Below are 26,246 nucleotides of genomic sequence, written 5' to 3'. Positions count from 1 at the left end.
GAGTCTGTCGAGACTATGAGTCAATCATGAGCTCGTCACCCAACTTTGCGCTATGCTCGGGACAAGTAGACGTTGTCGAAGCCGTCGCATTCGAGCTTGCACTTTTCGATCTCGAGCTATCTCGCCTAAAGGCAATCAGTGAAAAATATATCTAAGTGTCATGTTGTTGCGAGTTCAGAACATACTCAAGGCTACACACCCTCGAGCTTTCGAGGTCGTTGTTTTACTTCAGAGGTTTTGTGGCTGGACCATCTGATGTTTTCATACATTTCGAGCTCACACTTGACGAGCCCAGTTTTCGGGGTCAGAACCTCTTATCTCGAAATCTGGGTGTAATAGTTTGCATAATATTTCAAAGACTATCGAGGGCTATATGCCCCCAAGTGATCAGAATTTATAAATATTCTAGATCGCTTTTACATAATCAACTCATGCTAAATAACAATAATAAATTGGAAAATTCTGACACCATGTTTAAATTACACAACAACCTTATACTATTCAAATTCAAACAACGGAAACACATGGCTTTTATACTTAAGCCTTAAAAAAGATGAAATAAATGGAGTCTAACAAAAAATTATCGCTGGTAATACTTCTTGAGATGCAAGGCATTCCAAGTTCGTGGAACCATCTCTCCATTTAATCGAGCTAGTCTGAAGGTTCCTTCCCCTAAGATCTCCACGATCTGATAGGGTCCTTCCCAGTTCGATCTGAGTACACCGTCTTTAGGGTCTTTGTTAGCTATGAATACCCTTTGAAGCACTAAATCTCCTAGCTCGAGTCTCCGCTCCTTGACCTTCGAGTTGAAATAATGTGTCACCCTTTGCGGTAATGGGCGAGCTACAACTGAGATTCTTCTTGTCATTCTTCAACTAGATCCAGGGATGCATTAAGCAGGTCATGATTCTGTTACTGGTCAAAGTTTTTCTACTTGTGTGACGTCACCATAGCCTCGACTGGGAGCATAGCTTCGCTTTCAAAAGTTAGAGAGAAGGGAGTATGCCTAGTGGAGGTGTGATGTAAGGTCCTGTAGGCCCAAAGCACTTGTGGGAGCTGTTCAGGCCATAGCCCCTTAGCATCCTCTAATCATTTCTTTAGACTTGCCTTAAGAGTTTTATTTACTGCCTCGGCCTGCCCATTGGCCTGCGGGTATGCAACTAAATAGAAACTCTTAATTATGTCGTATTTCTCGTAGAAATTCGTGAACAAATCGCTATCAAACTGAGTTCCGTTGTCAGACACTATCTTCTAAGGGAGTCCAAAATGACATATTATGTTCTTCACTACATAGTCTAGTACTCTCTTCGAGGTTATAGTCGCCAGAGGTTCGACCTTAACCCACTTTGTAAAGTAGTCGATTGCAACGACCGCATAACGAACTCCTCCTTTGCCATTAGGCAACGAGCCAATTAGGTCGATCCCCCATATAATAAATGGTTGGGGCGAGGAAATCATGGTTAACTCCATGGGTGCAGCTCGAGCAATGGTGGCAAAGCATTGGCACTTGTCACACTTGAGGACATATGAGGTCGAGTCTTTTTTAGTGTGGGCCAAAAGTAACCCTGTCTTAGAACCTTCAAGGCCAAGCTTTGCCCCCCAGCATGGTCTCCACAAAATCATTTGTGGATCTCGTTGAGGATAGCCTACGCTTCATCGGGCATAACACATCTTAAAAGAGGCATGGAATGACCTCGCCTGTACATAATCCCCTCGGCTAGTACATACCTTGGGACTTGGTATAACAATTTTCATGCATCCTTGCGGTCTTCAGGCAGTTTTCTGGATGTGAGGTAATCTACTATTGGGGTCATCTAGGTCGGTCCTTCGTGAATCATTTCAACCTTTCTTGGCTCTTCTTTTATGCTTAACTTTTCTAAGAATTCTATGGGTACCACATTCAATGTGTCCACTTCTTTGGTGGTGGTGAGTCGGGTTAGAGCATATGCATTCGTGTTCTGCTCGCATGGAACTTGCTCAATGGAATAGACTCAAATTCTGCAGTTCTCTTTTTACCTTAGCTTGATAGACTGCCATTTTGATTCATCGAGCTTGATATTCCTCTAACACTTGATTAACCATGAGCTGAGAATCACTGAAGCATTGAATTGCTTTCGCCTTCAGCTCCCTTGCTACCCGAACTCCAGCCAACAAAGCATCGTACTCCGCTTCATTGTTGGACGTGACAAAATCAAATCTGAGAGTCGTATGGAAGCGATGTCATTTAGGTGTAATTAGGATTATTCCAGCTCCTGATCCATTTTCGTTGGATGATCTATCAACGAAGAGTTTCCACAATTATTGTATTGGTTCCCTCATAGGTTCGTCTTGGGATACCAAATGATGGAGAGAGTTGGATAATTGAGCAAAGTTCATGCCAAATCCATGGCAACAGGGGGAAAACCCCAAATATGAGACTCTCAAAACTCTATTTCAAATATTAATTGCAAAGGTTCTCATTACATTATTTTCACTAGGCTTATATAGTCATTGCAATAAAGCTAATAAAATGACAAAATAACAAAAAAGGCAAAATATAACAAAATAAAGTTCTAGAATATTCTAAATACATACATCCTACATCACTTAGTCATCTGGAAAACAGAGAATAATGTTGCACAATAATATAGAACTTAAATACAAGGCTCTTGCCAATGCTGTAATAAAGGTAACCTGGTATGTTTTTTGAACTAAATCTGTTGATCTCTTCAACTCTGTTAATCAGGTATGATAACATCTCCGTTGCTCAACTTGCTTCCAATCCCATACTTCATGCCATAACTAAATATATACCTTGTGAAAACCAAGTTGCTGACATTCTCACAAAACATTTGCTTGTTGCTTGATTTTCATTTTTTTGTAGCAACTTGACAACACTTCCTAGGCTAATCAATTTGAGAGGATTGTAACAATAGACACTTAATTTTATTGTTATTTATGTTTTGTGTTTTTTTACTTCAGTTAGTCTCAAACACTATTAGTTTCTTACACTTCAATTTTCTAAATCAAGAGCCTAATTCAATCATTGATTTTCTCTTATTTACAACACTAGGTTGGTCACATGCCAATGACATGTGTTGAGCTAGAAAAATTCTCGATAATAATCATCAATTATTCTCATTAGGGTACTAAAGTTGTATTTCGTTAAAACACATGGTACCAAATGGATATATTCTTTATTTTATTTAATATTATAGGAATAAAATTTGAATAATGTATATGATGTATAATTTTAAATTCAAATTTAAATTCTTTTGTATTTCTTTTTTATTAAAATAAAATATAGAGTGTCATATATGGATCATTTAATAAAACAAAATTAATAAACATTTCAAAGTTATTATTTTTTGTAAAGTTGTATTTTGAAATGTGATAATAGTAAATAATTTTATAGTTTTCAATAAATAAGAAGTGATTAAAACATTGTAGAAGTTTTTGTCAAGTTTATTTTAAAAAATAATAGAAAAATTATTAAATATACTTTTGTTTTTTTTAAAAATTTCGTTTTAGATAAAGAGAATATTAAATAATAGATTATTTTATAAATTTAATTATTGAAAATAAAAATAATTTTTTTTTTGCAATTCTAAAATTTTGACAAATAAATTAAGCTATATTTTAATTATAATAAATAACATTATAATATGTATTATGTTAATGAATAATATTAGTGCATCATTTAATTAATATATTTTAGATATAGTTAACCAATTATATATATATATGGAAGAATTTTTAATGGTTACTACCTATAGATGAGTACTAAGAATTATGATGATGTGGCAACATGGTGACTTGGTATAGCAAGTCACCAATAGGTAAATATTTTTTTTCTACATTAATTTTGAATTTAGTTATTTTTTCTGCCATAATTAATGTTGTTTTCAACCAATGAGAGACAATAGCTATATTTAGAAATTGACATGCATTTGAAAAATGAAAAGTTTACAATATTATTTTTTCATAATAAATACACGTTCTTTATCAGGTAACTCTTATAAAAATTTGAAAAAATTAAAATTTATTTTTACAAATATTAATTAACAATTATAAATATGAACCATTGATCTTAATCCAATAGTTAATATTAAAGTAACCATCCATGAATAGTAACTATTAAGAGTACACCCATACATATATATATTTAAATACATATTATATTTAATTTTAATTATGTTAAAATTAGGCATAAAATATCAAAATAACTTTCCTAATAAATAGTAGCTAAAAGACAAAATAATAATTTCACCAAAAAAGTTTAGTTCACTCCACTCTTTTATATATGTTATTATATATGTATATATATTTGATATAATCAATCATACATATTTAAATACCCATTATATATTTGGCCTAGTTTGATTTTAAATAAAAAGAATAGAAAATAAAATAGATTATTTTATAAGTTTGATTGAAAATAAAAATATATTTATACTTTTTTGCAATACTCAATCTTTGAAAAATACATTAAGTTATAATTTGAGGAAATTATATTTTATAAGAGATTTTTAATAGAGTGTGCAAAAATATGGATTTTTTTTAATAATTTTAACTTTTATGGCTTTATTTTCCCATATTTTTGTATAAAAATTGGTTTATGCCATAGTTTTACTCTTAATTAAGTTTTATTAATTTGAAATGGTATGTTTGTAATTTGATTATTATTTTTTTAGCTTATTTGTTTTTTATATTAAATTTTTGTTTTGTTGTTTTGCAAAAAAAATTTTGTAATATGAATTGTTTTTAAAATTATTTTTTATTTATTATAAACATTTTTTTCCTTTCTTTTTAGATTGTTCGTTTCTGTTTTTTTTTAAATCATGGGTAAGGGAACCAGTTACTTGATTGATCTTTGATAATTATGTAAAAAAAAATCTTAGAACTAGGTTAAATAACATGTATCAGGAGGAGTAACCAATTATCCTCAGATGAGTAACTTTCTGCCATAAGAGGGGTAACTAGTTACCATAAGAGGGGTGACGGGTTACTCATATTAAATATGAAAATAAACATCAAATTTGAAGGAAAAAGAAGAAAAACACTTCATTAAAAAATGAAGAATAAGTTACTATGATTTTAGTGTTACACCCAGATTTCGAGACAAGAGGTTATGACCCCGAAAACTGGGCTCGTCAGGTGTGAGCTCGAAATGTATGAAAACATCATATGGTCCAGCCATAAAATCTCTGAAGTAAAACAATGACCTCAAAGATGTGTAACCTCGGGATATTTTTTGAGTTCGAAATGGCACGACACTTGGATATATCTTTTACCGATTGTCTTCAGATAAGACAGTCCGAACTTGGGAAGTGCATGCTCGGGTGTGACAACCTCGACAGTACCTACCTATCCCAAGCATGGCCTGAAGTTGGGTGGCAAGTTCGTAACAGTTCCGTAAGTCTTGACAGTCACAATGCCGATTGCTAATCTCGAAGACCTGATGAGTCACCTGGGATATCCCATTACGTGTGAACATATTTATTGTTGTGTAATCCCAATATTTAAGGGATACCATTTAATCTGTTATCCGTTCCCGATTTTCATGGGACGTTTCCATGTATATATGAGATATTGCATTTAATATCATTATTTCAATTGATATACAGAATATCTTCCCGAAATATGTGGCAATAAACTCTGTAACCTTCCCTATAAATAGAGGAGGAATGACCACTTGTAAATGATCGAATTCTGATTTCTGGGAGAAAGCTCTGGGTAATTCATTTTTGAAGAATTTCCAGAAAACTCTAAGTCTTAATAACATAAACTCGTGGACTAGGCAGAATTAACTGCTGAACCACGTAAAAACCTTCTTATCTTCCCCTTTAAATTCATTCGCTCCATTTTCCATTTGCTTAATTGCCCTACTGTTTAAGTTGACGAAAAACGGCGTCAACATTAGTAACATAGGTAGCCAGTTACCATAAAGACCTAGAAATATACTCACACATCAGAACGTGAAGGTAACCAGTTACCCTCATAAATATACTCACAAATAATGTGAATGTAATCAGTTACCCCTAGAAATATAGCAGAAGTGTACACACAAAGAATGGGAAGGTAACTAGTTACCACAAATTTGAAGATAGAAGAAAAAAAATCAGATCCACCCCCTTTCCCTTTTCTCCCATCTTCTTCATATATATTTTTTTTTTCTAGATTTGAATATTCACATCAAGGTAACTGGTTACCCATTCACGCTTTCATATTTTTATTAGTTTTATTTCCAAATTTTGGTGTTCCTGTAAGGGTTACAATAAAAAAAAATGTTGAAAAAATTGATTTGAATTTTTTTACATATAGTGGGAAAAACTACAAAAAATTACAATAAAAAAGATAATAAATAAAAAAATAGTAAAATAATTATGTAATGTTAAAATATGTGTGAAAAAATGAAAAAAAAATGGAATGAGAAAAAAATAAGTACAAAAAAAACAAGAAAAAAGAAAGAAAAAAACTTAAGAAAGAAAACTAAAAAAATATGAAAAAAAAACAAAACAAAAGAAATGATGAAGGAAAAAAACATCTGAATGAATAAAAATAAAAAGAAGAAGAAGAAAAATAATGGAAAATGGAAAGAAAAAAAATATGAATGAAAAAATTAGTAGAAAAAAAAATGAAAAAATGGAAGAAGAAAAAAAGAAAGAAAAAAAACTAATATTTGTGAAAATAGAAAAAAAAAATGGAAGAGAAGATAATAAATACAAAAAGAAAAAGAAAAAGAAAGAAAACTGAAAAAATATGAAAAAACAAAACAAAACAATACAGATGAAAATTAATAAAGATAAGAATAAGAATAATGGTGTACGCCCTGATTTTCCAACAGACTATTAGCGAGCTGAGATACGGCCTAAATTATATCAGCCACGTGGATCCCCCATGACCGGAGCTGTTGTCGTCAGGTCTTACCTCGTTAGCCCGGGGTATCCAAAGGTTCGCCGAAATTACTAGTCTGGACTCTGAAGGCCACAGGTCGAGGGAAGCATCCAGCTCGTGGTACGAGCTAGAGTTGGAGGTTGTGACCTTTTATAAAGTCAACCACACAAGGTAAACGTGCATATATCAGACATCACGTGTCTGATATATCCCTGACTTCTCGGACACACAGCATGAACGTGAGTATTCAGGCGCCCACGACTGGGTTGGGCCGTGCGGCCCATTATCCCCCTTACCTATTGATTAGACCACACTTCATGTGTCAAGTTTTATAAATTAATCATGAATGCCACAAAAGTGACATGATAGGTAAGAAGGTCACGGGATGACCTTCTTACCAACTCCCAGGTGCCCTCTCCTATAAATATGGAGACCCTGGGAGTTACAAAGGGTTGGATTCTATTGTGCAAGGAAATACCCTGTAAAAGAATACCAAGCATATAACAATAATATTGGCTGGTGGAGTAGAAGGATTTTAACCTTTGAACCACCTAAAAAGCGTAATTGTGTCACTAGTCCATTTACAAAGATCATTAATCTATTTCGATTCATCGTTAAGCACTAATCCCTTCCTCTTATTTTCTTAATTACCTGTTGGCGAAGAACCGCGTCAACAAATGGAAAAATGGAAAGAAAAAAAAAAGATGAAGGAAAAAATTGGTAGAAAAAAAAAGGAAAAAATGGAATAAAAAATGAGTAAGGAAAAAAAGAAAGAAAAAATAACTGAAAAATAATTAAAAAATAAAAGAACCTTCAAAATCAAAGAAAACATAACTATGATAAAAAAAATGTGATATTTCCATATTTTAATTAGCTACTAATTGTGTTTCCCATACTTTAATTTTTTCTTTTATAAATTTTCCTATACAAATTAAAAAAAATATATAATTCACATATTTTTACACATTGATGTTATAAAAGTCATATTTTAAAAAAAATTCTTTATAATTTGACAATATATAGCATATATAAAAAAGTTACATATTTAAATATATATTATAAATTAAGTAATACAATTAATTATAATAAATAGTATTATTTATACATTCATATTATTTAATATATATAAAAAATTTAGTTCACTTTAGTCTTATATATATATATATATATATATATATAGGAAACGACTACAACGCATCCCCTTTTTTTGCAACACCGGTGCATCATTTTTCTATTTCAGCACCTGAATAGTTATAATCCAAAAAAAAAAATTATATGATGATATACATTATAGCTATCTAGAACATCCTACAAATTTTAAAGAAATTCTGAATAAATTATGGTACCAAAACATGGTTTAAACTGTTTGTTGCACACGTGCTTGTTTTTTTTTTGTGTACGCATGTAAAATTTGATAGTTTGAACTTTGTTTTTGGCTTCGTAAACTATTTAGAATTTTTTGAAAATTTGCAGGATATTCTAAATACCTACAATGTATATCGTCATATAAAAAAATTTGGGATTATATCTATTCAGGTGCCGAAATAGAAAAAGGATGCACCAGTGTTGCAAAAAAAATAGATGCGTTGTAGTCGTTCCCTATATAAATATATTATTATAAATATGGCATATGTATTATGTTCAATCAATTATATATTAAGTGATAATTTGATTTTAAATAAAAAGAATAGAAAATAAAATAGATTATTATTTAAGTTTCATCAAAAATGATTTTTTTTTCAATACTAAATCTTTAACAAATAAATTAAGTTATAATTTAATTATAATAATTAGTGTATATAACAAATATAAAAGAGTTACATACTTAAATATATATATATTATAAATTGAGTGATCAATTTAAATATAATAAATATAATTATTTATACATTTATTATTTAATATACATTTTAAATATAGTTAATTAATCACTTATACATATTTGTATACACATTATATTTAATTATAATTATCTTAATATTAGCCACAAAATGACAAAATAACTTGACGAATATTTTTTGTTCACTTCGCTCTTTTATATACACGAGATACATACAATGTGCAATATGCACGTTTACTTAGTTTTATTTACAGAATTTAGTAATTATTTTTATTAAATTTATATTAATATCATATAAATTTCAAATAAATATTTTATTTTAATTAAATAATTTATTTATTTTTATTTAAGTTTATGTTTGTTCTAATTTTTGAATTTGAGAGTGATAACAAGAGATTATATATTATATATTTAATGTAATATTAAATATTATACGTTGGTTTTAAATTTAAGTTTCTTGCTAGTTTTTTTTTTAAAAATAATTTGTTACTAATTGACACTAGATTATATTATATGTTTAATATGATATTATTATAATAAGTGAGTTTAAGTTTAATTAAATTTTATTTAAGTAATAAAACGTATGCTTTTATTATTTTTAAATAATTATAATTATAAAATATCTCAAAAATATCATATTTTAATTTGTTTAATTATTTATAATTTTTAAATAATTATCATTGTAAAATATCTAAAAAATATCATTTTTTAATGTTTAATTTTATTTTTTTTAAGTTTAAGTATTTACAAACTACTGTTAAATATAAGAATATTCTGTTAAATATAAGAATATTCTATTAAAGTTAGCATTAAAAAAATAAAATACCGTTCAAACAAAAAATTTCCGTTATCTACATATTTATTATATGGAAGAGATTTAAATATAATAAATAGTATTATTTATATATTTATTATTTAATATACATTTTAAATATAATTAATTAATCATTTATACATATTTATATACACATTATATTTAATTATAATTATCTTAATATTAGCCACAAAATGACAAAATAACTTTACTAATGAATAGTAACTAAAATACAAAATAACTTCCCAAAAAAAAATTTGTTCACTTCACTCTTTATATGTTATGCATTTGGAATTATAACATTCACACCAATGATTACTAATAGGTAACAAATGCAAGTGTATTAGATGTAAACAAAATAAATTTGTTTTAAAATAACAATAATTTATGTAAACAGAGAAGGTCCCATGGTCTAGTGGTCAGGACATTGGACTCTGAATCCAGTAACCCGAGTTCAAGTCTCGGTGGGACCTTATACTTCATTCTTTTTTCGTTTTTTTTCCTGCTACGAACTCTAACTAGAAACTAACCCTTTCCCTCTCCCTTCGCTCACTCAAACCTTTCAAAACTCTCTTTCTTCCCCCAAACGCAGGTCTCATGGCTTTGTTCCAGTGACGAAAAACGCCGTCGTTTTTGTCATGGTGGGAATGGTGATGGTAGCAGCGAACTCCATGGAAAAACTTTCCGGTCTTGTGGACTCGGCCAAGTTGGCCACTGACATTCCATCGAAGCTCGATCGCCTCCGCCAATTGAAGAATGACTTGGTTGAAGATGACCTTGATTTGCTCTCTCATCTCCTTCCTCGTATTTTCGAGCTTCATTCTGATAGGTTCAGTCCGGTTCGCAAATTCGCTATTCAGTAATCTTCGTAAAACCCTAGTTCTTGAGTTTTCTTTTCCTTTAGTTTCCCGAGAAAGTTTTTGACGGAATTGTATTGAATGTCGCATTTTTATTTTTAATTTCTTTCTCGTTTTCTTATTGGTTCTTTTTTGCCATGTAGAATAATTGGTGGAATTGGAGTGAAGCATGTCGATTTCTTACCTGAAATCGTTCCTGTATTGATAACTGTTCTCAATGATTCTACACCAGCTGTTGCTCGACAAGCAGTTTCTTGTGGAATTGATTTGTTTCGTCGAACTCTTGAAAAAGTTGCAATTCAGGTGAATTTATCACTTTGTCTATTGTTTTCTTTGTTTTTGATTGTTCATGCATTGTTCTCACTGGCTCTTTATTGTTGTTATGAACCATATATATATTTATATATGATTGTAAAATGGAAGTGAAAAAAGGGCAAAAATTCGTATTAAAGGGGGTAGTGTCTGTCACCTTGTATTGATTTTTACATATTATAAGGAATTTGAAAGCATGTATTTAGGAGAAATTCAACTTTGGGTTAGGACATAATACGGTACTGACATACTTTTTTCTTTAGTAGGGTCTATATTCTAGTGAATTGGATGATTCACTAGAGTCGGCATGGGAGTGGATGTTAAAGCTCAAAGAGAAAATATTTTCAATTGCTTTACGGGTAAGACACAAGCTTTACTACATAATATGTTTTGTTTTGTTCACAGTCTAATTTATTGTAATAATCATGTTTGCTAGCATGGTGGTGGGGGTATAAGATTGCTAGCATTGAAGTTTGTGGAGGCAGTCATTCTTCTTTACACACCTGATCCTAATGGCTCTTTAGAGCCTCCTTCTGATGAAGGTAACAAAACATTCGGACTTTGCCTTTGGCTCTTTAGGTTTGATAGTAAAGTATGTGTAACCAAACCTCGTGTTTCCTGATACAACGTACATGAATCCCTTGCAGAAAATCTAATGGAATTTAATATATCTTGGCTTCGTGGTGGTCATCCTCTACTCAATGTTGGGGATCTGTCAATTGAGGCCAGTCAAACTTTGGGATTATTGCTTGATAAACTCAGGTTCCCTTCTGGGATTCCTCTCAGTAACTCGACACTTATTGTGCTTATTAATAGGTATTCACTTTTTTCCTTGTCATATGCAATATAAATTTTCATAAGCTTTGCAGTTTGTTATATGGTCCAAGTCCCCAATATCTAGATACCCCTTTTTCTTTTGATTCTGATTGCTCAAATAGATTGGCAGCCAACCAGTTTAAATTATACCACAATTGGTTTCAGTAATTCTTACCATAATGATTTTGTGACATGTTTATTGTTTGGATAAGAGCAGTGCTAATGTATTAATACATATTGTGAATACCATGTCAAGCATATAAATTTTAAGTAAACTACAATCCACACCAAAACAAACTGAACCAGAAATAAGCAACTAAAAACTGAGCAAACAGCAGGAGCAGGTGTAAAGTAAACAAGCTTCAAAACAGAATTAAACTACAGCAAGAGCTCCCAAACTTCAACAAAACAGAAAAAGGATAGGATTTTAATCGTTCACACTTTTGACCTAGACCGCAACCCATATGTACTCTAGAGAATTCTCCTTGTCTTGAAATGTCCTACCATTTCTTTCCAACCTGTCCACATAACCACCAACACTACACAATTTCAAATTATCTTCTGCTATCTATTTGAGCTCCCAACAAAATTTTGAGCCGTGAAGTCATGACAATTTTGAATAATCCATTCCATTGAAAATTCTTATCCGAACTTTGGCCGTAGAGACGCTACAAGCTCACAATGAACGAAAATGCGATTTACAATCTCAGAATATTTCTTTCAAAGAAGACTTGTTTATTAAAACAGCTTTAAAGTTGGGAATTTCTCTATACACACATCAACACACACATTATTCTCTGCCTCCACAACCTAATCAATAACATCTTATATGCTATCTTTATTTTTTTCTCCAGTTATTTGATTGGAATTGCTTTTTGTTGTATTGTTATTTTACTGCCAAATGATCTTTGTTTTGTCTAACTTATTATTACAGCCTTTCAACAATTGCAAATAAGAGGCCTGCATTCTATGGACGAATCCTTCCAGTTTTACTTGGTTTGAAGCCTACAAGCTCTGTTGTTAATGGAGTGCATATTTTTGGGGTACATCATGCTTTGAAAAATGCATTCCTCGCCTGCTTAAAGTGTACATACCCGGGTGCTGCACCGGTACTTTTTCATACCATACTGAACTTATAAATTATGTCCTTTAGTTTATTGCTCTTGCCTTTTCATCGTGTTTAACAACTACTATGCATGTCTTTGGACTTAGGGTTTTATGCAATTTATGGAACAACTGTTCTTTCACTTTTATTTCTCCTTTATGTGGGCCATTTGAAATTCAAAAGTTTTTCTTTATTTCTGGAAAAAAAATGTTTTTACAAAATAGTTCTAATTTTTTTTTTTTTTATATCTATAAGTTTCTTAGATGTGGTGCTACAATTATTTTCTATAAGCTTCTTTGATATATCTTTTCACAAGTAACAATTTGTAGTCTATACTCAATTGTGATCTATTTTCCTTCTGTTTATAGCATTCTTGCTCTAGATGTAATGACTTGTTAGTAATGAAAACATTGGATTGTGTAGTGGCGTGATCGTTTAGCAGGGGCCCTGAGGGAGATGAAAGCTGGAGGACCAGCGGAGCCTGTCTTTCACCATGTTTCTGAGATTAATGGAGGTTTGGGAGCTGAGCTAGAAGATACTTTCCTTGCAAAGGTGATTTCACATTTCTGTTTTACTTATTTGATTGTATACCCCTGAAACATGCATGTGCTTCTGTACCATCATATAACAACTTCAAAATTTACAGGAAGAGAAACCTACTGTTGAAGCATATGGTCCCGTGCACAACAATCTTGGAAAGAAAAGATCTGGAGCACAGGGTAAAGGTAATTGTGCTAAGGATGAAGATGCATCAGGGAAACGAATCCGAGTAACACCTATTGCCTCAGCTGAATCAGCTAAAGAGTTAGAAAAGAATAATTATGGTGTTCAGGATGACATTTCTTCAACTGGACCAACCACTTCCAAAGGAGACAGTGATACTGGTCCTGTGCATCAACTTGTTGCCATGTTTGGTGCCTTGGTTGCTCAAGGGGAAAAAGCTGTAGGTTCTTTAGAGATACTCATTTCAAGTATCTCTGCTGATCTGCTGGCTGAGGTAGTGATAGTCAATATGCGCAACCTTCCTCCAAGTCATTCTATAGATGAAGTGGATGATGAACCATTGCTGAACATGAGTATAATTGGCAGCGATTCTCAAGTTAAATATCCACCATCATTTGTTGCTAATGTTCTTTCACTTTCTAGTACTTTCCCCCCAATAGCTTCACTGCTGGATACTCACCAGGCAATATCCGATGATACGATGGTATGATCTCATCGACTAATCTCGATTCTCAACCTCTTACATTTGTCCATCTTTTTTTTTTTCTTGTTTTCTAAATATTTGTAATATAAATAAGTCACATTCACTCATTTCAGCTTCCCAGATACTTTGACTCATTTATATTTTATGGTAATTGCAGAATCCTGAAGGGGAGGAAGAATGTTTAGCTGATAATGCTGTTGTTGATGGTGCTGAATCATTGTTTTCTACTGGGTTATCTGCTTCTGATGTTTCTTCTGAATTGGGCAAAGGTTGCCTAGCAATTTCATCTGATATTAATGATTTGGGGAATTTAGAGAGTGAAATACCTGGATTGGATTCTGCTGCTCGTAATGACGGTTCGTTCGGACAGTTAGCTGCTTCGTCGTCGGTCTCCACCGACTTAGAAGATGCCAGTTTAGATCAAATCACTAGCTCCAGTCAAATATCGCCGTTGAATGTTCTTCCATCTGTGTCAACAGATAGGTCTGAAGAGCTAAGCCCAAAAGCGATTGTTTCAGATGTCAACAGCCTGGTTTCTTCAACAGCAACTTCAGTTGGGTTGTCTCATCATTTTGTCTTGCCAAAAATGTCAGCTCCTGTCATCAGCCTTGCTGATGACGAGAAAGATGATCTGCAGAAATCAGCCCTCATTCGTGTTGTTGAGGCTTATAAGCAATTATCAGTTGCGGGAGATTTACAAATTCGATCTTCTTTGCTTGCAAGCTTGGGAATCGAGGTAATAATTCTAGGTTCTTGAAGATGTTATTTATTATCTTCACTGTTTGTGGGAGACTATATTTGTAGTATTTAGGGCAGACTTATCATTCAATCATTTTTTTTTTGGAACTTTCTTACTTAAAAGCAAATGTCTTGTGGAAAGGAGATAGGAAAATCCTGTGTGGTTTCTGGTTCTTTCAAAACTATTCATTCCTTCAAATTTTGCTGGTTTGCTTAGTGTTTGAACATGCTAATAATTTAGTAAGACAAAGTGATAGTTTTCTTAGATTTTGTAATCTTCTAAAAACAAATTTGCCGATCAATTATGTCATACTTTTAAACTTTCATGACGTGATGTTGCGTGGGGTTATCTCAACATTTGTTATTTCTGTTTTGGTGCTTTTATGTTCTAATGTCTTTTTTTTTTTGTATTTTTTAAGCTTCCCTCTGAGTTAGAACCCTGGAAGATGATACAGAAGCATATTTTGGCGGATTATGTAAATCATGAGGCAAGTAAATTCTCCTTTTTGTTATCTTTGCTAAATGATTTTCTGCCTTACCTAACTTTATGGAGACACTTGTTCCCTGGTTTTGTAATTTTTTTTATTGGTGATTAACATCTTTGTTTCTTGGATATAAGAAAATGATTTTGACCTTTTTCCATGGGGTTTTATGTTCTTGGGTGCGACTTGGTACACCAAGTTTATATAAGGTTTAGTTTACAGATACATTTATAAATGAAATGGATGAAAAATGTTATCTAACCCAATCACTGTGTACTTGCTCAAAGTTTCGAAGTTCCTATATATGTTTTTTATTATATGTTTCAAATGCATTTAGTTATGTACTTCTGACTCTTTATTTTTGCATCCTCTGATGTTTGCTTTGAAATGGATTATTGGTGGTTATAGAGAAGATGATTCTTGAGAGTTATGTGCTGTTTTATTATTAACTATCTTTTATCTGCCCAGCTGACTGTAATTAGTGAATTTCTTCAGGGACACGAGTTGACACTGCGTGTCCTGTACAGGTTATTTGGTGAAGCAGAAGAGGACCGTGACTTTGTTTCGTCTACAACTGCTACTTCTGTATACGAAATGTTCCTTTTTACTGTGGTATGGATTTTAGTGGGTCCTTTCAAAAGATAACCATTTTGCATTGTTTTTAATTTTTTTTATTATGACTTTTTTAATGCAGGTGGAAACACTTAGAGATTCATTTCCACCCTCGGACAAATCATTAAGCAGATTGCTTGGTGATGTTCCATATCTACCAAATACAGTTTTAAAGTTATTGGAGTGCTTGTGTTCGCCTGAAATCTTGGACAAGACTGAAAAAGAAATTCAAAGTGGGGATCGAGTGACACAAGGCTTGAGCACAGTATGGAGCCTGATTTTATTAAGGCCCCCGTTCAGAGATGCCTGCTTGAAAATTGCTCTAAAGGTTTTTCTCTTCTTTGACTTCATTACATCTGGGTGTATGACTGTTCTCAGGCCCCTTGCAATGAAAATCTTAATTTGTTTCTTATAACAAGAATCATGTTTGTATATGGTGTTTTCTTTAACTTTGGGGTTTCTAGTGGCAGTGACTGAAAACAGTTCTCTGTTATTGCTTTGTTTAACATTGTCAGATGTGACATCAACAGCTCATTTTGTTCAATATACAATTTTTTTAATCTTATAATAATATAATTTTGTTTTATTATTTCTTTTCCTTGCAATTTTTTCTTGGTAGAATCTATGTTAAGCAACAAAACATTTGTATTTTTCTTCTATTAGTTGACATTTTCTTTTATCCTATATAAGAGTGCAGTTCATCATCTGGAGGAAGTGCGGATGAAGGCTATTAGACTGGTACTTTATCTGCTACTTGAAAGTAATTTAACTGTTTATCTAGCTTGGTTTTATTCATTTTAAGATAGCTATTTTAGTGTTTATCCATTTAACAGGTAGCCAACAAGCTTTATCCTTTGTCATCCGTTGCTCAAAGCATAGAAGATTTTGCGAGAGAAATGCTGCTTTCTGTAATAAATAGTGATTCCTCAGACAAATTGGGTGCTGAAGGACCAATTACTGAACGCACAAAGGTTATACTCGTTTCTGAATTGACACACTCAATTTTAACCTTGAGATAATTGATGTGTGTTAGATTTCTATTTGATTTTCAAATCCTACCTTTTCAGGATCCTGATTCAGAAAGGTCTTTAAATGAACTTCAATCAATGAGTACCAACAGTAAAGATGTGCCCTCTGACACTCATCAATCCTCCACTTCCCCAGGTGCTTCATCCTTTATGGTCTCTGAAGCCCAACGATGTATGTCACTATATTTTGCTCTGTGTACAAAGGTATTTCCTCAATTTTAATTTGATATCTATCTCTCAATTTCGTAAAATTTTCTTTATTGTAATAAACAGACTTAGACATGTAATTTGTATGATTTACTTGGCAGAAACATTCCCTCTTTGGGCAAATTTTTGTTGTTTATAGAAATGCATCCGCAGCAGTTAAGCAGGTATTATTACTTTGTTTTGGCTGTCCTTAAATAGTTTCTTCCATCTCTTGAAATCATTTTAGTGCTTGTTTTCCTCTATGGGCCTTCTTCTTATTAACTGTTTGGTGCAGGCAGTTGATCGGCATATCCCAATACTAGTCCGCACTATGGGCCCATCGCTAGCTCTTCTTGAAATTATTTCGGATCCTCCCATTGGAAGCGAGAACCTTCTATTGCAGGTTTTTTATTTAGTTATTTAATTTGGTCAAACACCTTTCAAGGAGATGTTTGTAATTTTGGTCTTTTTTTTTGGACAATGCAGGTTTTGCATACACTGACAGATGGAGCAGTTCCTTCTCAAGAACTGATAAATACCATTAAGAAGCTATATAATTCAAAATTAAAGGTAGATCATTCAACATTCACTTTGTTAACTGTAGAACAATAAGATAGTAGTTGATATATGTCTTGTGAAAAAAAATTATAATTTATGTTTGATTGTAATTGTTGCAGGATATAGAGATTCTTATTCCAATATTACCCTTTCTTTCTAAAGATGAGGTTATTCCTCCTCCTATTTTTTTTTCCTCTTTTATTTATTTATTTATTTTATTTAATCTTTTTTTTCCTTTCCCTTTTTCTATATTCTAATTCTAAAATATGTTATTGGTTGGTTGTTTTACAGATTTGCCAATCTTTTTGTGTTTGTATAAGTAATACACTATACTTAAAAGTCAAAACAATGTGTAAATTGTAGTGCTGGTCTTGAGATATTGAGATCTTAGCTGCACTATTCTGTGTTTTTAACATCTTACTCCTCTTTCCAAAGGCTATGTTTAAAAGAAATAATGGTATAGAGCTATGATTACGTGATTTTCGCTGAGTTAAACTTGTATGAGAGCAATAGGTTTGATGAATTTTATCTACACAATTAAGATTTATCAAGCTACTTGTCCATTAAAAGAAAAAGGTCAGATGAACTTGGGCCATACCTTTACTCTTCCCATTCCTCTTTTATATTTGTATTATTTGATTTCAGCTGAACTAAGTAATTACAATTAATGTACAATTGATGCCATATGGATATGGTTTGTTTTTATTAAATAGATGTTCAGTCTTTCAATATTTAATTGTTTGTGCAAAATTCATCTCGCCCTTTTCTGTTGAATAACCTATGCATGCCATTCTTTTTCTCAGAAAATTCCAATTGGAAAATATCTTTGTTTTCTCTTTTTTCTTATGGATGTCTTGACATATTGTGAATGCTTTCCAATTTCAGATTTGTTTGTTGTCCATCTTATTTTTTACTGTTCTGTTACTGATTTTATTAGCTTTGCGACAGGTTTTGCTGAACTTTTCCCAAGTTGTGAAACTTCCACCAGAAAAGTTCCAAGCAGCTCTTATTCGCATACTACAGGTATCTTTATATCATTTTCTGAAAAATACTTATCATCCTGAACTTCTTAGACGTTGTAACTGGGTTTAAAATGATTGGGCCATAAAAAAATTTACTGTCCTTTCAACAATTTTTTATTCTTTGTAAAATTGTAAGGACCAATATTTAGAATACGTATCATTTGAGGTTCCAAGACATGATGTACAGCACCGTTCCCATTTATTTGTTGGGCCCACATGAAAAGGAAGGACTTGCGATGCAGTCATGGCACATAATTCTTAATTATTGGAGGGTTGGTATTATTTTTTATTTTTATGACACAAGTAGATTATAAATAAATGTGTCAAACCTATTGTTTCTTGTCATTGCTGGTGAAGTACTAAATTTGCTACATAACATAAGCATATTGATATTTAGTACCCTATAATCATCTATGGAATTTTCTGAAAAAATAACTAATTATTTTACTAAAGTATCAAATGGTGGTGACCAAAAGAATTTTTTAAACATATGTATCCCGTTTCTGACTTCTGACCCAAAATTTCAAGTCGTTTGAATCAGTGTTAGAGTTTGTTTTTGTGTATACCTGCTTTTGCACAATATATTCTGGGAAATTTTAACCAGGCAACATAAGCTTTGTTAAGGATAAGATCCTCTGCTTTAAATAAAATAAACACTAAAGAACAGAGTAAGTTACGAAGTATTCAGTTTTCTTGTACTACTGGTCTCCAACTACCCACTTTATATCATTCATTTTATCGCTGGTTGATTTCTGTCTATAAACTTATCATTCTTGCACAGGGTTCACCACATTCTGGTCCACTGCTTGCTCCTGCTGAGGTCTTAATTGCTATCCATGGGATAGATCCTGATAGAGATGGAATTCCTCTGAAGAAGGCATGTTTTTTAAACTCCTGTCCCTCTATTTCTCTCGTATAAAAGTTTACCAAACTAAACGACACGTGGGATAATTGATGATATTTTGTAGCACAGGTCACAGATGCTTGCAACGCTTGTTTCGAGCAGCGACAAACATTCACCCAACAAGTTCTTGCTAAAGTGTTGAATCAATTGGTTTGTATCACTGGAATTATCCTTGGTTGCAGACCAAATCAAGCTAAACTAAAAATGACCAACTTTCATCCTTTTATAGGTTGAGCAGATTCCTCTTCCTGTCTTGTTCATGCGCACAGTGTTACAAGCCATAGGTGCTTTTCCTGCACTGGTAAGAATTTAAGAAGCAGCAAATTTTTTTTTCCCGTTCACTGTCGAACATGGAAGTCAAGTGATCCATTATTCAGTAGTCAACTCTTTTATTGGTCTGACAAACTAACAACTAAGAGCATGAGTAGTCTCTAACAGGACAATTTTATCCTTCTCTCAGGGGATCAACAGAGGGGTCTTTAAATGCCCTAGCTGTTGCTTTTCTTATTTTTAACTTGTTTTATTCTCTTAAACAATACTTTTAGTAAGTTCTCATAGTTTTTGGCTTGTGCAGGTGGATTTTGTTATGGAGATCCTCTCTCGACTTGTAAGCAAACAGGTACTTAGTTTGTTATGCCAAGTAATACAGTTACCGCAGATTTAGTATTTACGCTTTCTTTATCATTTTGACAATATAAGCTTTCACAGATTTGGAAATACCCCAAGCTGTGGGTGGGCTTCTTGAAGTGTGCATTCTTGACCAAACCTCAGTCATTCGGTGTTTTGCTTCAGGTATATTTTCAGAGGCTTATCGTGCTTTTCATATTATTGAAATTATGGATTTCGTGAAAAAAATTCTCATCTATACTGTAACCATTTATTTTATCCCGCTTTGTAGTTCTATGGTAGTTAAGTTCGTATAAATAAGCATTTTTTAATATCAACATCTTCTTCCTCAAAGGATGAGATCGTAGTACACTAGCACATTTCAAAGTGAAAACTTGTGTCTTGAACTTTGAAGATGCTGACAGTATTTTTGTGTGGCAGCTACCCCCACCACAACTTGAAAATGCATTGAATCGGACCCCTGCTTTGAGAGCCCCACTGGTTGCACATGCTAGCCAAATGGATATTCGATCTTCACTTCCAAGGTTCATTGAAATTACCTTATCTTTTTCTATGGACTGCGATGGGAGAACTTGTGGCCTGTGAATGGTTATTTTAGGTTATTCAGATATATTTTCTCTATTTTCTTATCAGGTCTATATTGGTAGTGTTGGGCATTGTTTCTGATACTCAGACTTCAGCACAGGCACAAACAAGTCAGTCACAGGCACAAACAAGTCAGTCACTGGCTCAAACTAGTCAGTCACAGGCACAAACAAGTCAGTCACAGGCTCAAACAAGTCATTCACAAGCCCAAACTAGTCAGTCACAGGCTGCAGAAACGAGCACTGCAGATAAGGAGAGTATCAAAGAGAAATCTAAAGAATCATCTAGTGTTTCTTAACATTTCAGTTTAATTCTTGAAGAGCCTGAGAAACGATTTCGGCGTTTGGCGAATGGTGAACACAGCCAAGTTTCCTGCCAACTTATTATGACCTGTCAAGTTTCCTGCCACCTTATTTAACTTGGATGGGATGGACTGTCAAGAACAAAGGCCATGAACCGAGCAATTATTTTCTCAGATGAACAAGAGCAAGGGCATTATGTTGTACTTCTACATCATTTAAACTTGCAAGCTGGGCATATAGACAAGGCAGATTTCAGTGTGCTAGCGAAACTGGCTATCGGGGATAAGTAGCCAAATTAATAATATTAATGTGTTATAGTGTGAAATTTTGTAAGAGGAATAATGATCGATAGTATATGTGAAATGTGGTCCATTTTTTCTTTAGATGATATGTAGAAAATTTCTTTCGAGCACTTTATGAATATTGTTCAGAAGTTCAACGCCTACCTGAAAAGGTTAAACAATGACCCGTGCCATCAAATGAATAATGATGAATAATGAAAACTCATAAACTAGTAAGTTATTTCTCTCCGGGATGGTTTTCTCCATGGTAGCTGTGTTTATCCATTGAAAAGTATTTATAGTGTTAGATCTCGTCAAAGCTATTTCAAGATTGAATATTTATCAGACTGGTTAATTATAGCCCTTTGACTTGTTAATTTTAGACCGATCAAATTAGATAAATTGTAAATACTAAGTAGGTTGTTAGTTAAATAAGCAGGCTCAGAATAGTTCATTCCCGTTTCAAGAGTACAATGAAAGATGAATTCTTAACCATAAAAATATTCCAAACCTTTCAAAATTATTTTACAGCTTGGAGAAATAATACTTAATTACAAAAGAAAAAATAGAGTTAAAACCTGCCATGATACATTTTACTTTTAAGTGATCTCCCTGGGAAGTTGTTTCTCTCCTGGGTGCTCTATAAGAATCCAAAATTCCATGAATGGCCTTGCACAAATTGTTCATGTAAAACTGAAGGCATCTGCCCTCTGCCAGTGAAGTACTTCAAAGAGCAAATTAATGAAAGAAATCCAAGAAGAACCGACGGCTTCCCGATATGATAATTGATTATCATGAATTGAAAGACTTGATCAACATTATTTGAAGTTAGATGAGGGAATCCCATGCATTTGAAACCATTCAGGCATGTGGAATCGTTCATGAAGCACAGGCCTAACATCCTTTTGTTGACAAAGGTTCTTGAGGAGGGGAAGCAAGACCTCCAAAAGCTATTCAATCCACAGGCAGAAGGAATTGAAAATCAGGATATACCCAATAGATAGTACTATGTCTTATGCAAATGCTTAAAACTAAATGAAATAAAAGTAAATGCATTACCTGATCATCATATGGCTGTCCAGCAGAAAATGGAACACAGGGTATACCATTCAATGGCTGCAGCAGAAAACTAAATGGGTTGTTATCGACAAGGACAACTCGAGAGAGATCTTTAGAAATACAAGATAGGTCCTTCACATGTTCTCGAAATTCCCTGTGATAAACATTTCCTGAATTTGTCAATCTCAAGAGCTAAATATGGGCATATAAAAGTGTAATGTACAGACTACATCTATAAAGCTGAACTGAGAATTAAGAAAGAGCGTGAGCTGTATCATGTTAATTGGGTTTTTGCTGCTCGAATAACTAATGAGTTTTTGGAGAATAAACAGTAAAGGTTAGTTAAAAGTGATCGAATTAAAACCAGAAATGCAGTCCCACAAAGGCAAACATGCTACTTTGATTAGTCGAACATGCTACTTTGATTAGTCAAATATGGATACTTCTTGAGACAAACAGCTTAAAAAGAAAGTTACACAGAAATATATCAGCATCAAGAGGTGGAAAGTAAACCAGAATTTTGTCAAAAGTGATGGTAACATACTCCAAGCAGTGGGAAAAAGTACAAAATAAATAGCACAATGACTAATAAATGTGTATCACTACTAATGACATAAGAACCTTGATAGTGGTTATCAGTCACCAACCAAATAAACACAATCCGGTCGCATATGATGCTGAATATATTCTTTTCGAACTACCAATTCAAAGTGGATATATTAGTACTTACGTGCTTACTGTAGAAGGACGATATAGACGATGGCTAAATCGATTCTCAACATCAATCCTATCAACAAGTGGTCTAGCATACCCTGAAGAGAATTTTGAGAAAATAAGTGGAAAGAAGAAAAGAAAAAAAGCATAGGGGAATATAGTTGCGCGACCTCAAAGATCAAACCTTCGAGACCAGCAGTAAATAGTACAAGGACTGCAAATTCACCAAGCTGTTTTAAGAATTCGTGCAAACCAGGACGTTCGAACACTGTTACATAACTTATCTTTGGTTTTCCATCACATTCCTTCAAACCAGAGATACCCCATTAATCATTTTGTAATAGAAAACAGATTGAACATTTTTTCTTTTTTAAAAGAAAAAGTAAGGAGAGAGATTAGGGACAGACCTTGTCTGAAGACACACATTCCAACTCAAACCACTTCAACCCAGCATCAGTGGCTTGAGTTCGAATCATGGAGGGCAAGCTAGAAGTTTCATATGCACAAATTAAGGTCTCATCCAAGTCGAGAACAACCTACATTACCAAGTTGACCCATTAATCAACTCACTCATACAGATATTCAATACCAGATCAATCAAAACCAAATTTCAAACAGTATCACATATAGCTCAATACTCCTAAAGCACACACTGACACATGTCTTGTGTTGTGAGTAGATTTTTATATTATTCAGATTCCCTCTAATTGAAAAAAAAAATCATTTTTCGAAATTGAAAGCGCAATGCGGATCAATGAACAAAGAAGTTAATCTTAATCATAAGCCCTAAACGAACAGCATTCATGATGAAATTAATAAAGAGGAACATACAGTGAGCTTTTCAAGAGGATCAGAGCCATGTCCTGGATCGTGGGCGTCGGCGGCGGAGACACCATCTTCGAGGCAGAGAGGGAGTTCGACAAGGGGCAAGGGCTTGAAGGAAGGAGAAGAAGAAGAGAGAATCCGATTATGGCTGAGACCGATGCAGGAAAGCACCTGAGGTACACAGGGCGTGCCTCTCAGGATCTGCAGAATGATCTCGAAGAAGAAATCCAGCCAGTTCATCAATGCTCGCCATAGTTGGACAGACCTCGGCGCGTACACCTCCGCCGCCGTCTGCTCGATCTCCGCCATTGATCTACTGAGTGACGGGCTCACTCACTACGATGCCGCACCAGAGCTTTTGACAGAAAGAATAATAGAAAACTCAGACATTTTTCGTTAATATATGTATTTTTAATTAAAAAAAAAGAATATGATATTCTTTTCTCTCTCTCGAGAAGAAGAATATTATGATATAAATAAATAATATTTTTAACGGCAGTTTTGAGCATTATCTGATGCGCCGTAGTTAAGGTGGATTCGAAGCCAATTGATGACGTGGCTTCATATTATTAGGATTATTGCTGGTGCTGCTCACTACTTCAGTCTTCAGTAGGGTAAAAAGAATTTTAATCTAGTTTACTCAAGTCAAAGTTGCTCTTTACTTTATTTTATTTTATTTTTTAAGCTAAAATTGGTTTAGAAGTAAAGTTATTTAAGGGTGATATTTTTGTTGGCACTATTCTTTTAATATATTTTTTTACAAACTGAAATTTTTATTTATTATTAAATAATTAATTTAGAAAAACAAAAACTATTAAAAATAATTTGAAAGATTTATACCTCTTATATAAAAAGTGTGCACATAACGAAAATTATATTAAAAGTTTTTGTTTAAATTGAAAAAATGAGATTAGTCCCACATTGTTTTTGAGATGTTTTATTTTTCTTTAGCCTATATAAGGGAATAAGGCCTAGTAGTTTAAACCATAAAAATTCATTGCTTAAGATATATAAGTATATTAATTATATTTATATTATGGTTTTAGTTCAAAGTTTTATATTCTTAGTGTGAGTTCTGGCATATTTTGTTCAGCGAAATAATTGACTTACTTGTCGTTTTCCGTTGTATCTTAGGAGACAGACAGTAATTGAGTTACTTGTCGTTCTCCGTTGTATCTTGGGAGACAGACGTCGAAACCTCCAATCTGTTTTAAGAAAACTGTGTATTACATGCCTCGTTTTTTATTTTGTTGTTATTATTGTTCATTATAATTATTGTCTAGATTAATTACAATTGCTATTTATATTGTGTTATTTATAATTATGATATCGATGAATCTTTAATTTAGTAGAAATCAAAATTATATTTATCATATTACGCTTATTCAAGTATTATATCTAATTACGTTATATTTTTCCCACAATCTTATAACAGATTCTTGTTTAAATATAATATTTGAATGTTGAATATATTTTATATTATTATAATATTTAATATATCTATTAGTGATATTTCTATATCTATATATTGAAAGGTATTGTTATTGCGAAAATTTCATTTGAACTTAAATCTGACTAGAGAAGTTCTGGGAACTGAATATTTTCAAAGAAACTAGACTGCTGAGGCAAGGGCTAGACCTTCTTAGTATTCTTTGGAAGTTATCTAGTAGAGATATATGTATTTGGGGCTGGATAAATACTCAATAGAAATATTTTACGAGAGGCTAGACCACGAATGGTTGGGCTTGACCCTTCTAAGCTAACCTGAGAATTTTCTTTAAGTTTGATCTAAGCGAACCCATATAATTTTTCGTTGTTAGGAAAATAACACTATTGGTTTTGTGATTTCAGACAAAATGACAACTGAAGCAAACCAAAATGGCGGGAATAATGAGGTGACATCTGAGTCACCATCCTTAACAGTTCAAGCTCATACCCAATGGGGTTCTGCTGTGGTTCATACAAATCATCCTCTGAGAGCTGGGGAAATACTTGAAAAATTCAATGGACATAATTTTAAAAGGTGGCAGCAAAAAATATTGTTCTATTTGACTACGATGAATCTTGCGAGATTCATTACTGATGATGAACAAAATCTCAAAGAAGATGAAAAAGATATCCATGTTATTAAGACTGTTAAAGACTGGACAAATGATGATTTTCTCTGTTGAAGCTACATTTTAAATGGTTTGGAAAACTCTTTGTATGGAGTCTTTGATACAAAGAAAACAGCTAGAGAACTGTGGGAGTCATTAAACCAGAAATATACACTTGAGGATGCTGGTGCAAAGAAATTTTTGGTTGGATGGCTCCTAGATTATAAAATGGTAGATTCCAAATCTGTGAGTAGTCAAGCTCAAGAATTCCAAATTATCTTGCATGAGATTCACTCTGAGGGTATGATCATAAGTGAGACCTTCCAAATAGCTGCATTGATTGAAAAGCTACCCCCTGCTTGGAGGGAGTTCAAGAGCTACCTGAAGCACAAACGAAAAC

The 26,246-nt window shown here is 33.0% G+C and overlaps 2 protein-coding genes and 1 non-coding gene across 4 annotated transcripts; 2 read left to right on the top strand and 1 right to left on the bottom strand.

Annotated features, from left to right (window-relative positions):
• The first annotated feature begins 9,931 nt into the window (after window positions 1-9,931).
• On the top strand, window positions 9,932-10,003 carry TRNAQ-CUG (transfer RNA glutamine (anticodon CUG)). Its single transcript has one exon. It is a non-coding gene; the product is annotated as a tRNA-Gln (tRNA).
• Window positions 10,004-10,024: 21 nt separating this feature from the next.
• On the top strand, window positions 10,025-21,401 carry LOC133801071 (uncharacterized). Of its 2 annotated transcripts, XM_062239204.1 has the most exons (27): window positions 10,025-10,389; window positions 10,531-10,690; window positions 10,966-11,058; window positions 11,136-11,241; window positions 11,347-11,515; window positions 12,450-12,624; window positions 13,044-13,172; window positions 13,267-13,827; window positions 13,985-14,563; window positions 14,985-15,053; window positions 15,543-15,659; window positions 15,742-15,987; window positions 16,350-16,397; window positions 16,493-16,630; window positions 16,727-16,891; window positions 16,996-17,058; window positions 17,169-17,276; window positions 17,360-17,443; window positions 17,551-17,598; window positions 18,380-18,454; window positions 19,235-19,330; window positions 19,427-19,507; window positions 19,587-19,658; window positions 19,932-19,976; window positions 20,066-20,149; window positions 20,405-20,508; window positions 20,618-21,401. In XM_062239204.1, the coding sequence occupies exons 1-27, from the start codon at window positions 10,169-10,171 to the stop codon at window positions 20,865-20,867; spliced, it is 4,086 nt and encodes a 1,361-aa protein (XP_062095188.1). In that variant the 5' UTR covers window positions 10,025-10,168; the 3' UTR covers window positions 20,868-21,401. The 2 variants fall into 2 exon arrangements, with proteins under 2 accessions (XP_062095188.1, XP_062095189.1); XM_062239205.1 differs by lacking the exon at window positions 10,025-10,389 and having other exon boundaries at window positions 10,963-11,058.
• Window positions 21,402-21,579: 178 nt separating this feature from the next.
• On the bottom strand, window positions 21,580-24,172 carry LOC133801072 (uncharacterized). Its single transcript, XM_062239206.1, has 6 exons — window positions 23,757-24,172; window positions 23,333-23,461; window positions 23,110-23,230; window positions 22,942-23,023; window positions 22,212-22,365; window positions 21,580-22,102 (listed from the first exon to the last, which is right to left on the bottom strand). The coding sequence occupies exons 1-6, from the start codon at window positions 24,057-24,059 to the stop codon at window positions 21,971-21,973; spliced, it is 921 nt and encodes a 306-aa protein (XP_062095190.1). The 5' UTR covers window positions 24,060-24,172; the 3' UTR covers window positions 21,580-21,970.
• Window positions 24,173-26,246: the final 2,074 nt, after the last annotated feature.

Source organism: Humulus lupulus, chromosome 9 (assembly GCF_963169125.1).
Source record: "Humulus lupulus chromosome 9, drHumLupu1.1, whole genome shotgun sequence".
NCBI classification, from domain to species: domain Eukaryota; kingdom Viridiplantae; phylum Streptophyta; class Magnoliopsida; order Rosales; family Cannabaceae; genus Humulus; species Humulus lupulus.
Note: the sequence above shows the minus strand (reverse complement) of the source record. Positions and strands in the feature narration are given on the sequence as shown.